The following is a 16,694-nucleotide window of genomic DNA, read 5'->3' on the forward strand; positions in this document are numbered from 1 at the left end:
ATGCTGTTATTTTCTGCTATAAGTTTATCAGCCATAACCTAAAACATTAAACTCAGTTTTCATAAATTTGACGACAAATTAATCTCCATCATTGCATTAGCCTGTTATTGTATCTAGGACATGAAAGGAAGGAGAACTAAACTACAATCCCTGTGTTAATTTGTTTGTCAGTCTCTCTCTCTCTCTCTCTCTCTCTCTCTCTCTCTCTCTCTCTCTCTCTCTCTCTCTCTCTCTCTCTCTCTAACACAAGCACACACACCCACACCCACAACTACTATACCATATCGCAACTCCCTTAGAAGCTTGGAAAAGCTTGAGACCCAGTCTTGTCTTGATCTTACTTCTCTGAAATGATATTGTTAATGAGAGACTTATCCCCGTCTGGCCTCCCTTTTTCACCTATCATGGGCGCTTTTATTTTCACTAACCCTCAGCATTGTTGTTGTCAGTCACAAGTGACGTCACTTCCGACACGACAACACTTCCTTTGTTACTGGGACTCGTCATTTCCCTTCTCTCCTCTCTGCCTGGCGCCATCCCCTTCACCCTTTATTTTACTTTCTGTCACTTATCCATTAGCTTGATGAAACTCGATCTCCTAGCTCTTCTAAGCACGCTTCTTCTTTCATTTTCTTCTTCAGACATCCGTGTTTTATTCGATTTCTCAGCTCTTGCGCTCTCCACCTCCCTCATCTTCTCATAACTTTCATCACGGGTTTGACTCGCCTCGTCACTCAGCCCTCCCGATGATAATCATCGACCCTCTCCAGCACAATTTTCTTAGAAATTAGTTTAGTCTCATTTAATAACCACGCAATCTCATGATCGACGGACCAAGCCTTCGTGTATGACTTACGTCTTGAAGTTATGAAAAGGGCGAAGTATTGATGCAGCATCTTTTCGCAAAGTTACGGCCTCGCGTGATTGACAAGGTAAAAGCATCTCATCGGATTAATATCCTAGACATAATGGGTATATAGACAAGTGCTTTCTCTCGCAAATATAAAATGAATTGGTGCCTGTACACACACACACACACACACACACACACACACACACACACACACATATATATATATATATATATATATATATATATATATATATATATATAAAACTATAAAATGGATTATATATATAACTATAAAATGGATTATATATATATATATGTATATATATATATATATATATATATATATATATATATATATATCTATATATATATATATATAGTATTTATATATATACATGCATGTATATATGTATTCCTATTATATATATATACATACATACATACACAAAAGAAGCACAGAGAATGCGCGGTACTTCCATAACACTTAATTTAGAGTGAATGTATTTGGTGACGCTCCCCAATGGCCTAAGCTTAATGAATTTTATGCCTCGCTGGGAACACATAGGCGTGGCGAAGTAAACAATAGCCAAATATGGCGAGGGATAACACGCAGAAATACAAGTGGACAGGCTAGACTTTGATCACATTGATTCTATAACTCGATAAGTTTGAGTTCTCGCTGCAGCTTCCTTTCAAAAGCAGAAATCCATCGTATAGGGGAACCGATTATCCGGAGAAACACACAATGAATACTTTACGGAATTATGCTTTGTTTTCGCAGTGTGGACACGATCAATTTCTCGTAAAAGTATATTCAACCAGAACCGTTAACGAAGTGTATTGTGGTTTCGACGTTTGTGAAAACATTGTTTTGTAACCCTGGCATTTTTTAAAACATTCATTTCAGATAATATGGTTTAAGATATATATATATATATATATATATATATATATATATATATATATATATATATATATATATATATCCTATATATATCATTAAAGATCTCAACAACTTGTACAAATCCAACATTTCCGCCTCTCTTTCATCTAGATGGATTTATAACCTGCCCTCATAGAGGAATCGGAGCATATTTGGGTCTAATTTCTTAATCCACACTCCTCTCGTTGTCCCCATTCCAACTGAGCCTCCTGCTATACCCAGTTCTAACGCAACGGTTCCCTTTGCACACTCTGCTTGTATAGTCTTCGTTTCTTGCAGTTTTTGAAGATTGTTAAGGAATTTGGTCTTTGGTCTTGATCTTATTTCTGCATGATTCTTCAAGGAGCTGATCTTATTTCTCTCACCTGCTATTTTGTCGCTTTTCTTTTCCTTGTCCATGAGTTTCTTCAGTCTGCCTCTTCTATTTATGTTTTGTCGAAGACTCAGCACGCCACAGTTATTTTACTTTTATTTTTCATCCATTTTTTTGTTTTTTACCCATTTCAAGTCTCTCGTTCTCCATCATTAACTTAATTTTGTGAATTCAGCACTTCATCACTTCCAAGAGATGTTGTCACTCTTTTCACTGTCTCATCTCTATTCAATTTTCTATTATTTTTGTTATAATATTATCAAATCCCTCACTTCTATCAATGTTATGAGTACCCATGTTAACTCCAGGCTGTCGCAAAGAGATTGTATACTGTAGCTCACATTGATAAATTTATGGAAAAGACAAAGTTTATTGTCTATATTCAGAAAGTTACTTTCTTTCATTCTGTTTATTAAAGCTTTATTTATTGATTCATCTCTAGTTGGAATATAACTTCCGATTTGCCTCCCTTTCCTCTAGAATTGCACAAAAGGTATTCATTTGATTAATGATTCTGCTCCTAACTTCTCTTCTACAAGCAAAATCTCAGTCAGTGACCTGTTGAGTACGACAATCGTTTCTCATTTTATCAGGAAGTTTAGTAACACCCACCAGATCACCTCTTCCCATTTCACTCTGTGGAGTTTAGCAAAGCTTTGGATGCATGGTTCAGAGACTGTTCCATTTTACCGCTAAGTTTGTGGACTACTTGCATTTGTCTCTTTTCCAACCCATAAAAATCTTCATCCACTTCGTTTTTCTTGGCATCGACGCGACGAGGCCAGTCAGGAGAGATATAGGCAGTTTTTTTTTTAGCTGATTGATTGATTGATTTGTGGCTATGAAAACTGGTGTCACGTTTTTAGCTGAAGGCCAATATTAACGATCAGTTGCGGGTGGTGACCACGAACTTCTGTCAGTCATGGTTAGCCTCGTCAATATCGGCTTAGGATATTTACTTTCAGTTCCCATAAACTCTAGTTAGCTTTATACCCAATTTACCTTCGAACTATAAATGTGTGCTACGTTTATGCAGAGTGTATGTGTGTTTGTGTGTGTGTGTGTATGTGTATGTGTTTTAAAGTTTATAAAGAACAGGGATACAAAGACTGTCTTTGCACAAATTGCAGCAGTCATTGCTGATTAGATAGTGAAATATGGGTGCCTTTCACCGTAGATTAATTTCATTGCGCCCTTTCATCTGTTACCTCGGTCTTGGTCTTGACCTTTGCTTTCATTGTTATTACGAGACTGTAAGAGATTTAGAGAACTTTGCCACTGAGTATTCCAAGTACCGAAGCGAAAACTCTCATTAGATTTCTTCCATATCATTATCCCCATTTTTTACGAACACCAGTCCATTAACATCTGTTTAATTCGTCTGTTTTTAGGATCCGTAGTAGAATCGCAGTGTGTGATTTTCGTAAAGAAATAAAGGTCATTGATATTTAGAAGGTATGCGTATTATTCGCTTTATTAAATATTTCACTTGAACTTTAGATCAGCGAACATGCTATTAAGGAATTATTTTTGTTCGTTCGTAAATGCTAATGAATATTGACAACCATTTCGTATATTAAGAAATAGATTTTATATAATGTAAATCATAGATTACCTGTTCATTTTTTTCATAATTAAGGTGAATGGCAAGATCCGAAAATTAAAATAAGATTCTGCGCATCAGTATTGTAATAACTGATGTCAGTAAGAATAAATGCAAATCACTACAAGTTATTATTCCCTCTTGAAGCAATTTTCAAAGAATTCATAATCAGACCTAAAAAATGTCATTCCCCAAAATTAAAGGGAAATTACTTTAGGGTTAAAAGCTTTCATCTGAGATTGATAAATACTAGGAAATATATGCTGACAATTATGGACGAGAGAGATGGAGAGAAAAAGAGACGGGGATAGATTGCATAGTATGGAGAATGAGAGCGTCTAAATCATGTATGGTTACTGAGAGAATGTATTATCAGAGAAAAGCCTTATTCTTACTGAGGAGAAGAAATTAAGTGGTTTATGGAGGAACAAAGAGAATCTCATTTACTCTGAAAATTGGACTGTGAATTGCGTAGAGGGATACGCTGATATAATTGCAATAAATCTCACCGCGTAATACAATCGCTTCAAGGCAAGTTCGTTTTGTCTTCCATATTATGTGAAGAAAAGTTTCAGCGACACGAAGGACTTAGTTGCTCTTTGTCAAGAGTAAGTACACTGAAAATTACTTTCTCTCTCTCTCTCTCTCTCTCTCTCTCTCTCTCTCTCTCTCTCTCTCTCTCTCTCTCTCTCTCTCTCTCTCTCTCTCTCTCTCTCTCTCGGTTTTGCACAATAATACTTAAAACCAGCTTCCCGATCCTTTTTTTTTTCTTCTGAGAATCTACAAGAAACTTTTTGCCTCTGGGAATTGATGAGTTTATAGAGACCAAATCCACAGCTTTAAAAGATCGTCCTCCACAGCCAACTGTTGCTTCAAGTCCCAAGCGAGAGATTTCGGAGGATTTTTCTCCCGCAATTTAATTCGTTCGATGGGCGATTGCCTCCTTAACTACCAGCTTGGCGAATCTGCCTGGTTGGACTGGGTGAAAGCACTCGTTAGCGTGCATGTTATGATACATGTTTGTCAGCGGATGTTCACGTCATTGTATAACTTACGAATGAACAATAAAGTGTTCGTGAAAATGTACCGGTATGCATTGTATAAGAAAATAACGTGAACAAGTGTTATGAGTAGTTATACTTACACAGAGCACTTTTTCATCGTCACACACACACATACAATATATATATATATATATATATATATATATATATATATATATATATATATATATATATATATATATATATATATATATATATATATCCCAGCCTCCTTCTCATAGCTCTCATCTAGGTAGGTCTGTGGCTCTCAGCTCCTCTGGTGGCCAGAGACTATCCTTTTCAATACTTCTATGTGTCCATTAATAGATCATTTATTTGATTTTATCCCCTATTCAAAAAATTCCCAAAACAAGTATGTCCACTGAGTGCAAGAACAAGCACTATTAGGAGGAAGGAAACATGTCCTGGATAGAAAATAATTTGTTATAAATTAAATATATAATCTGTGGAGCTTTTCTAAGAAGGAATAAAGTTATGGTTCTGATCTCCTGCATGTTCTGGCAGTTCAGATATATATTATATATATATATATATATATATATATATATATATATATTATATATATATATATATATATATATATATATATATATATATATATATATATATATATATATATATATATATATATATATATATATATATATATATATATATATATATATATATATATATATATATATGTGTGTGTGTGTGTGTGTGTGTGTATGTGGAGAGAGAGAGAGAGACAGAGAGAGATAGATTGTATTTGTGTACGCATAAATGAATCTATATAGAGGTTACAAATGAAACTAAATGAAACACATCTGGGTACCTTGGCATGTCCTATTCCTCCCGTCTGCATCTCGTTCCCCTTCTCTTCCACAGTGACGTCGGGGAAATCCCAGAGAGACTAAGAGAGCTGCTGCTCGTCCGGCGCCTAATATCGAGCCTCAACCCGGCGGAAGCGCTCCCCGAGTTACAGGCCCAGCCAGCTCAAGCCATCAGGTAAGTCCGGAGGGAGTGGGAAGCCCATCAGATTAAAGTGCTTCAGTCTCACCTCTTTTGGCCTTTGGCGTTTCGACAGCGTTCGCGTAGCCGCATTACATTGACTGCCTTGTTTAAAGAAATGCTTTTCCCGGACCAGTATCAAGTTTCTTCCGTTTTCGCGTTTGAAGACTATGTCGGTCTAGTTGCCTTCGCCTAATTATCAGCATTTTGTGTTTTGTTAGGCTTTTCATAGCTTTTTTTTACCTATTACAGGGTTCTTTGGTTAGATTTAACGAGCTGTCCTTTTTAATGCCTCATTTTTTATATGATTATCAAACCTGTCTCTGTGAGATTAGGTCGTACTAGTTTTCTTCTCTACATTTACCTACATGTTGTAATTTAAACCCTTACTTTATAGCTTGAAATTAGTTGTTAGGTATTGTCAAAATTATGCATATCATTCAAGCAGAAATACCACTTCACTCTCCTGCCTTATGTTTAGACTTTCTTGTGTCATGTTTTGATTGGTTAAAATGTTGTTGTTGAAATTTATGATTAGTAACTACTGCTTCCTTTCGACAGTGAGGCCAGTGCTTTGACTCTTCATGCATGCCAGAATTATTGTGCTCTTACAGCCTGTAGTAATGAACATTTTGACATCTCACTGTAGAAGGGGTATATTTGGATTACTTCTATTTTACAAAACGTCTCACGTTACATTTACATTTTGGGTAACTTCAGAAACTATGAAAACCCCCAAAAAACACTCTTTGAAATATATATAAACACACACGAACTCACTTTCTGCAGTGAACAAGAAACCATCAGCAGGTGTGGAGGAGAGGTTCACTAAGGTCTTGTCTCTTCTGCTGAAAAATATTCGATCATTTAGTCACCGGAGAAAGGTAGATAGATATATAATTCGTATTACATTTTTTTAATAAGTACTTTTCTAATTTTGGCTAAATTCCGGACTAAAGATGATTTTTTCCTGTGTTTGAGCAAAAGGCCCCAAATACTTGAACCCTCTGTAAGACCTTAGGAACCTCTTCTCAAATGTTTGCTAATACTTACTTGTGCTGGATTGTGGCGTCTGGTACTAGGATTAGATGATCTAAACTTGAACCCAACAGGAAACGAACGTGTTACATCAACGCCGGCTTATCTCACGGTTGTGACTACAAGGATCTGGTAGGCGCTATGGCGGAAAAGAATTACTGGGATTCTCTCAACTCTCCTGGCCGCAGGAGGAGGGCCGTTAGCGCCACCTATCCCTCTTCCTCTTCCAATCTCCCCCTCCTCCTTTCCTCTTCATCTTCATATTCACCTTCTTCCCCCTCCTCATCGGTAGACTACCAAGCTTCACCTGCCCTGGAATTTTCTGGGGTGATGCACTGAAAACCCAGGAGTTGAGGTCATAGACGACAGGAGATTTTAGACTAGACACGGTGAGCTTTGGTGGCGGGTAGTTCTCATGTCAGGAGGGCAGAAGCAGATTGCTAAGAGGGGCTGGAATAAATACAATTCTTCTAAAAGATTAGAAGACAGTGAAAAGCTGCTGTGTTGAACGATTACTTTTTGTTAAGTTAGAAAAATTTTTTAAAAGGGGCCGTCATACGTGTTTCCATGTAAGAAATTCCAGTCTTGCAAAATAAATAGTAATTTAAGGCTGCCTCTGCCTTTCTTCCATGTGTTGACATTGTTGTTTGCTTGATGCTATTATTAAAAGCATTTATATTAGTTCTCATATTCAAACTGATTCATTCGGACAAGTTTCAGTGTGAGTGACAATATTTTTGTTTTTAATGCCTGCGCTAAAGTGCGCATAATTTCATATAATCTTATTAATTATATTTTTCATCCTAATGTTAATTTTCAGGTTTTATATTCCAGATAATTTTGGGTTTTTCAGTACAAATTACTGTGGAAGATAATTATATGTCTTTTAGGTTTAAAATTATGGAAATAAGGCACGTACATTCACCACGACTCATTCATATTAACCTATGAAACAAATGCCCTTAAAACTAGAGCTTAGTGAACGATGTCACTGATTGATTTATATGCCTCATCAAGCAAGATGCAATCATTTCCACTATTTAAATGGTATCGAAAGCTAAACGCTGCAGTTATAAAGAAAAAAAAAACCGTAAGAGTGAAGCTTCACTGGAACTAGTTATAAACAGTTAAACAGACTGTAAAGAAAAGCTTTAGAATGATAAACAGACCCAGTATTTAAAGGTATTTTCCCATGATGTGCCCTTAATAGGAGAGGAATGATATTTCAGAAAAGTTCCTTATAAGAACCACAGCCCTAGAGGATATCTGACTTGTCTAGAAACAGAAGTCTCAGCAGTTGAAAAGAGCTTCCACTGTTATTCAAAAAATGTCCATTAGTTTCAGTGTTTTGAACCCACACTGTAATGATAAGTTTCTTAAACTAACGTATCATTATAGAATAAAAATATATATTTTTTCATCACAAATCTGACAGGTGATCAATCAGATTAATATCTTTTGATATAATTTATCCTTTACTTAGATATTTTTGACTTTGCTCTTGAATTCAACTTACAATTGATACAGTTGGCTCTTTACCAGTTCACAATGGATTATAGTGCGAAAATACTCTGTTATATTAACTAGAGTACATGCATAAAATCTGACTGCAACGCGATAAACAGCTCCATATTAGTATTTAGTTTTCAACTTTTCAATTCCATCTGTCGTTCTTAAATTCACTGAGCCGACAGGCATTCAAATTTTGGTGGTGATATCAGATTGCGGGTACAAATATCTGTTGCAAAGGGCGAGAGGAAGAACTGTACATTGAATGAACTGAGAACCCCCACATTTTGGAAAATCACTTGATTAATTAACTGTGAACTACTTCAAAGTACAAAATAACAACACCTTTGAAAATGCCAACTCATGCTGTGAAATGTACTCCTTTTACTCCCACCCATCAAAAAGTAACGAGTATTATCAAAAAGCACTGTGAGTGCTATAGTGAATCCTTGGAGTGGGGATGTCGTTTACTACTCGAAAGCTCAACCCGTCCGTCACTCTCCCAATTATACTCAGAGCCCAGCTTTCATCCTCTTACAGCCACTATAATTTGAAGAAGGACTTAGAGACTCTCTCTAAAGCTGCTGCTGCCGACATCGACTTCCGGGCCCTGCGGGTCTCGAAGAGATCAATCCGATCCTTCTGCAGTAGCAACAACTCCAACCGCCAGTGCCGCAGCTTCTGCTTCAACCTCGGAGACTCCGCCTGCGCCGACGGGGACCTGGGAGGCAATGGAGAAGATTCCAAATTCCTCAGTGGGGGATTGACCCCTGGAAAATAAGGACTTGTGCCCTTTTGAAAGCCTCCGGACAGCGCCTCCCCCCCTTGCCCGAAGTGAAATATTTTTGGTTGGTTTGCTTTCATATATAAACTGTGACTCCTTGTGGAAAGGTGGCGGGGCTTCTGTTTAGACTTGCTAATTTAATACTCTTCATGTTCCTTTGCGTTGTCCTACTGCAGTCGTATGTTAACGAGAGAACATCTAACGTTAGTCTGCTCGTGAGCTTACTTGTGTACGTTTCTCTTTATGACTGTTGTAGCCCTACTCGCTGCTTTCAGCAAATAAGGTCGTAGTTGCAAGAGAAAACGACTAAGAATTTGTGTTATTTATTACGCATATGCATTTCTGTGTACGGTAGCCAAGATCCAGATGAAACTAATAGACTGAAAGAGCAAGAGGTGAACGTTAAATATAAATTCTCAGTAGTCGAGAGCGAAATGAATATATTAGCTTGGAATAACCATCACATTTCCTAATGATAAAAACATTACCAAGTATATCCCAACATCGGAGGGTTAGAGCATCTGACCGTATAAAGAAAACAAACATTTCCCTTAAAGTAAATAAGGAAATTTCTTTATGGCAGAGAATTCTTGCATATGAGAGCAACATTAAATATATTCATATGAGAAGGTCTTCATGCGTGGCTAATCAAATGTAATGTTCTTTATTTGTCGATTTGCCTGTTTACCACAGAAAAAACTAAATTGCATTAAATAATATTCATCATAATTACAGTATAGAAAGAGGCAGCAATAATAGCTAGAGAGAGAGAGAGAGAGAGAGAGAGAGAGAGAGAGAGAGAGAGAGAGAGAGAGAGAGAGAGAGAGAGAGAATAATCAAAATAGCAGATTATTTGACCGATTAATTTTCTATAACTTTTTAAACTCTTTAAGAAGAAAGAAAGAAAGAGAAGAAAATAAAAAAAATCTCTCTGATGATCAATCCATGAAAATCAAATCAAAGAGAGAGAGAGAGAGAGAGAGAGAGAGAGAGAGAGAGAGAGAGAGAGAGAGAGAGAGAGAGAGAGAGAGAGAGAGAAGGGTATCGTGTGATCTCAAGACCAAAAGCAATAACTACCAAGGTTATTCACTATAATCATAAAAATATAGAAAAACAAAAGTTTTTCTAATGTGAAAAACAACAGGAAAATAGAATGCTTACAAAGAAATATGTAAAAAAAATTTGTGCGTTTAATTTGCATTTCGTGGACATACGTATTACATGAATAAATTCAGTGAAAGAAAATTGTGTGGCTACGCAAGGAAAACTTAGTGATTTCGCTTGCTTGTATATTTCCCTGTATTGTTTTAGATGTTCAGCCTCATTTTCTCCACTAAATTGCATTCATTTTTTTACTTTCATATATACACAAGAATAAGTTCCTGAGATTCGCGTGATGTCAAAAGATTAACATATGCCAGATTAACGGTGTCATAATTGATTTATTATACATGTTCATTTATACTAATAGAGATCTCTTCTTCCATTTGCTCTCCCACCAGGAAGCCGTATGGTGTGCTCATACTTGCAACCAGCTAGTCTACAAGATTCCTGCGCCTGTCGCCGTTAGACTCGCAACTTGAACTATGTACAATATTATGTAAACGAAACAACACGAACCCGCGACAAAGTTGGTACCACTGAAGCCCCGATGTTACCAATATTAGCTTTTTATTCAACCCAGCCATCGGGGGACTCTGACGCTGACACTGATGTGGATGGCCATTTAGTTTTCTCTTAATTGAATTCGGCCTATTTGGAATCGGCTTGCTTCAACAAATATAAGGAGCGTCGTTTCTGCCAACAGTAGAGAGTGCAATATTTTCCAAACAAATAATAAGATAACATTCAGTTTGTAGTCTGACACATAATATATAAATATATACAGTATTATATATATATATATATATATATATATATATATATATATATATATATATATATATATATATATATATATATATATATATATATATATATATATAATATGTCTGCACTCAGACAAATACGGCTGTATTTACTCACAGTAGATACGCATGCGCAAGAAAGGTTGCAGCTTTCCGTCATATGTTCCTTGTGGAAAAGATTACTTTCGACCTAGTGCTTAGAGGCTGGATATGTCAGTTTCTGTATCCTGAGAACAATTTCACACAAAATATGACGGAAAGAAGCAACTGTAACAGGATCTATGTTCCTCCTCCGTATGAATCCATTCCTCGAATACAGTACAGACGACCTTCTTTAATATCACTAAACCTGTACTGTATTCAAAACAAAGAATTCTCTTGCAATATAAAGTAGCCATTAAAGTCCCTGAAAGTCTTTTTTAAAATTTGGAAACAAATGCAAATCATTGCCTGCACGACTTGGAGCCAGTGATGTCACACTTGAATACATCAAAGGAGACATAATACTGTGTTGAAGAATCTCCCAGCTGGAACTGAATTGCCAGTTTCCAACCCAAGCCCGGTTCCAAAAGGAATTCAAATATACTTCGCGTCGACGTCAATCGATGGTGTTCAATAGCTAAGCTCATGTTTGTATTAAATGTATGTTTTGGCTTCTTAGCTTTGAATTCCCTTTGCAAACCTGTGTAGTAAGTTACTCCTTCATGCTGTTATTTGTAAAGCTAAATGTGAGCAATGTTGTCACTTTTACTTGAATCTTTTGCAAATACATTTCTGTCAGCGTGGGAGTTCCCGCACCTGTAAACGAGCACCTATGGAAGCCATCGGCACATCAAGTGAAAAGACAATGTACATAAATATAAATTTGAAATAAATGAAAACAGTAAAATGTTGAGTTTTGAATCAAAGGAACCTCCTGCATAATGAAGTTGTAATAGAACAAAAAAAAGGGGGGGCGGGGATTAGCTTTAAAGTGTCAATATGACATGTGAAAAAATCAAGAAACTGCACTTATTATGGTGAGACTCGAACCCACTTACGGTGGGTTCGAATCCCACCAGTGAAAATGAGAATACGTCAGTTTTGACAAAAGAGATATCAGTCAAGATTAGATGCATTGTATTAGAGAAGGAACCGTTCCATCTTCACCATCGTATTACTCCAGATATTTATGCATTTGTAATAGCCACGATGTCTTCTTATCCTCCCGATTTCTTCAGACTTCTTGGATACGATGGTCAGCAAAAGCCTTGAATCCAAAAGGGGACCAAATCAAGAAGCGCTGCCTCTACTTCTCGTGGTAGTTTGATTTGATTATGAAAGTCAGCGCCTAAGACTGAAAAGAGGAAGCTGGAGTGGTTGGACAGCAAGAACCAGGAAATAAAAGAGATGAAGTACAAGGATGTAAAGGTGGAACTGGAAGAAGACTCCACAGTCGCACTAAGGGGGTAACATTTAGAGAGGTTGGGCAGCAAGACTGAATAAAGGAAGCGGGAATGTAGGTAAGGTACAAGGCTAACAAGAGGTTAAAGCTAGGGGCTAAAGGGACGCTGCAAACACCCTTTAGTGATGCCTACAGTGCACCACAGGTTTCCGGACCAATTCGGGGTAGGTTAGAATGAGGTTAACCTAGATGAAGGCATTCGATGCTAAGCAAGTACTCGATTACTAGTATCCACAAAATAATTTTGTAGTGCCATTTCATTCTACTAATTTTAACGTTTATTCATCAACGACTTTGAGTTACAGGAACATTCTTAAAACGTATTTCTCAGAAGTTTCAACTGTCTCCTCTCCATGCCAGATAGTTTGAATTAAGGTTGGGCTAAGTAAATCATTGATCATAGATTTTTTTAAAATGCATTGAAATATTTATAAATTGTTTAAAACAGTTATCCTAAAATGCGATTGAAATATTTATAAATTTGTCAAGATTCAACAGCAGCATCAAAACCTTATTCTGTCAGTTAATACGATACGAAATTAAAGATGATTGTGTAAGAGAGAACGTAAGAAACGATAATGATAATTATTCCCGAGCCACAATAAGTATGACTCAAACAGATAACAATTCTGTTTTCGCTGTAGGCTGAAATCCCATTTTTTGGATTAGTCGCATTAAAAAGAAGTCAAAATCACTTCCAAAGATTCTATCTGAAATCAAGACTAGGATAAATAAAACGCTCTTCAAACAAGCACAAGATAAATAAAAAGAGCAAAGACAGCGCACATTATTAATGAAAAATGTTACACGCACTATGAAAGTGAAAGGATACCATCTAGATCTTCACGTGTCCTTTAAACTCCGTTCGAAATACTGAAATTAGATATAGATTATCAACATGGAATTGTTTCATATCTTCGATTAGGATGCAATGTGAGAGACCTGACGCATGGGAAACAGATCTCCAATAAAACAAGCTTTTCGTCAATATTAGAGTCACGATAAATGACTGCCGTCGTGTGTGATGATTTAAACGATATCTTACTCTATTCTGCACATCTACTTCAGGGGTAGTTTAACGCATATACAGACATGCAGAGATCATTCTTATATTTAGGTTAGTAAATGGACACAAAACAAAAGTCCATTAACTTTCTCCCATACAGCAGATTGTCCACATTATGTTGTCAAGGAGTAAAGGATCCGTGAGGTGAGAAATAAAGTGATATAATGATGAAAAAACTTATAATTACGAATAAACAAAAAGAACGATAGTTTCATAAGAAAATAAATAGGTTATAAAAAGATGAATACAGTAAGTAAAGTTTTTTTTTAGGTAGCTCTATAGGCTCTCTTAAACAGGAGAGCATCGACTTCCGTGGCACTACCAAGAAGACTGTTCCGTCTTACATTAATGGGTGAAAGACCTTTAAGGAGCGTGTTTATTATCGTAGACCGTTTTTAACAGTCTATTGATTATCAGGGAACCCACGACGTGTCTATTTTGAAACATCCTTCAGCCAGAGACCCTTTTTTCTCTGCCTATATTGTCATGTGGGTAGTGTACACAGTTTCAAATATCCTCCTTTCGTAAATAATTGTGCTTGAAGGTGGTTTTTTAGCCTGTACTAACAGATTCGGCGGCCGTGTTTACCCGTATGTTTAAAGACGGTATTGTTCTTAATGGCATTCCTGGCGTGTATTCGTGTACTTTAGTTCATAACGCCCAGGCTCTTGATTTTCTGGTACAAAAAGGATAGTCTTTACAAAGTAGACTGTATACATATTTGCTTGCTTACTGCTGCTCGAGTGAACGGGTGTGTGTGTCTGTGTGTGCGTGCGTGGGCGTGTGTGTGACAACAGATAGAGGGAGGACTGTCATATCCTTAATATTTATGCCTACCTTTCAAGCCTAGGATTAACTAGCGTAGCTCTTCCAAATCCTTATGAACAATAAGGGCAACTCGACGCGTGTCTGTGAATGCTGAAATTTAAAAGATTAAAACAAGAGGAAGGTCGTACACTGGAATGTTTGACGGAACGAGGAAAGAATAACTTGAAAAGCGAGAAGTGTTCTAAATAATGAGAGAACAGGTTTTTATGGTTAAACCCAACAATACGAACACATATATATACAGTATGTATACACACACATATATATATATATATATATATGTGTGTGTGTGTGTATATATATATATATATATATATATATATATGTGTGTCTGCAACTTCACGTAATAGCTGAACTCATACTGACACTTATAGCTAATTTCCTTGAAATATGGAAAATTTCCCTCATGTGTATTTATGCATAAACTCCACCTTCATTCGGACACATACCCTAATGAACCTCACAAATGAGAATGATTATGACTCCAGGTGTTCCATTTCAGTTCTCGAAGTTTGTGAAGAACAAATGCGTCCTTAATAGGACTTAACTTCGTAACAAAATTCAGTTCAAGGCCATGACGATGTTGCTCAGCAAGGAACTGTCTGGTAAGTTCTGGTCTACAGCAAGTTGCTTAACCTTTCTTTACACAAACCATTCATTTACCGTCCAAGAAAAAGAGGCTAAAGATTTCGTAGAGGAAATTCTCTTAATGTCAATCATGAGAGATCAGGCTGGCTGTCAGCTTCGGTAGCGTCATGATTTTCCGAGAAGTTTCACAAAATGTCAGTTCATCCAACCAGCAGACCTTGATGTGTCGATCAGGGGAAGGTGAAAATTGATCCAGACGTTCGCCGAATATTTTCAGATCTCGTAAATATCGATCAGCATCATTTCGTGGAATGCCAAAGACCCGATGGAATAAGTTCAAGTAAGAGGCGCAAGACCTCAAACTGTTATTGCTAACATGTGACCACTTGGGATCTTGAAATAAGACTCGATTGCAGCAATCAGTCTCCAAATTCACAAATCAAATCATATTATTTTTTCATGTACGTAAATAAGACAATGATTTCATATATGCTGTCACTGATGATTTCTTTAGTTCATCTGAGCTAAGCAAATATCCAGTTGTCACATGATCATATTGATTCATTTGCAATACGGTTTGCGTGCTTATGTTAACATAATTAACATCTTGCTTTATAGAACGACAAGAAAAACATACACAGATAGTTTCCTGATCTCATACCAAGGGGAAAATATGTTCTTTTACATAATGTTGATAGTGATAGTTTCATCAGCTACATTCATTTATATTCATACAGAGTTTTTTTATCATTATAATAATTGTTGTTTCAGGGCTAATGCATCTTGTCAGTAACTCGCCGATGTTCGTCATTCTTTTTAATTAAGAGGAAAATCATTGCAAACTGGCGTAGTCTTATTGATGAGGAATACACTGTAATAGCTACAGAGTAACTACGCTGGTGACTGAAATATGGCGCCCATCTTCCGTGGCGTTTTCCTTCTCCAGGCGAAAATTGTCGTTACCGCACAATGTAGTAATCCTGAGAAAAACAATTACTGTTTTATAAAAACAGATAAAACGCTTTATAAACCGAATGCAACTGATGCAGCTATCACTTTAAACTTAAAAGAGTGTCATTTACCTACATCTACTAATTATTTTAAATAACTTATAGTTACACGAAGAGCAGTACTAAGATCGAAACTGAAAACATTTCATAAAACGGCATCAGACAGCATGTCTACAGTAAGCCTTGTTCGGGGTTCTGTGCTACCGCGTAGTACTTGAAACGCGATGGAGAGAACGCATCCATAGCTCACCGCAAATCAGTAGTGATTTTAGGCCAAATTGCAGAGCAACATTGGTTTCCCTTTCATTCCGGCGTGGTTTAATTCAGTTCTAACTTCATCCCAAATAACTTTCCAGGATAATCCTTTGAAGTGACGCTGCCCACCCTAATAGTGTGCTCTTTTCAAGCGTGGGAGAGCCACATTACATTTTGCATCGGTTATAGATTTACTTTTCATGAACTGATTTCCGGAATCTCAATATACTAATTTCGATTATATATATATATATATATATATATATATATATATATATATATATATATATATATATATATATATATATATATATATATATATGTGTGTGTGTGTGTGTGTGTGTGTGTGTGTGTGTGTGTGTGTGAGAGAGAGAGAGAGAGAGAGAAAGGCTGTGAGACATATATCTAGTGACTGCTATACGAATGAAAATAAGATGAG

General features: G+C 36.6%; 1 protein-coding gene across 1 annotated transcript in view; it reads left to right on the top strand.

The window, feature by feature from the left end:
• Nucleotides 1–9,246, top strand: part of LOC136849013 (uncharacterized) — a 44,696-nt gene extending 35,450 nt beyond the window's left edge. Inside the window, exons 3-4 of the mRNA XM_067121856.1 lie at nucleotides 5,704–5,823; nucleotides 8,914–9,246. Of these exons, the coding sequence (XP_066977957.1) occupies nucleotides 5,704–5,823; nucleotides 8,914–9,154 (361 nt within the window). The 3' untranslated portion in view covers nucleotides 9,155–9,246. The remainder of the gene's footprint in view (nucleotides 1–5,703; nucleotides 5,824–8,913) is intronic.
• The last annotated feature ends 7,448 nt before the right edge of the window (nucleotides 9,247–16,694 follow it).

Source organism: Macrobrachium rosenbergii, chromosome 20 (assembly GCF_040412425.1).
Source record: "Macrobrachium rosenbergii isolate ZJJX-2024 chromosome 20, ASM4041242v1, whole genome shotgun sequence".
NCBI lineage: Eukaryota > Metazoa > Arthropoda > Malacostraca > Decapoda > Palaemonidae > Macrobrachium > Macrobrachium rosenbergii.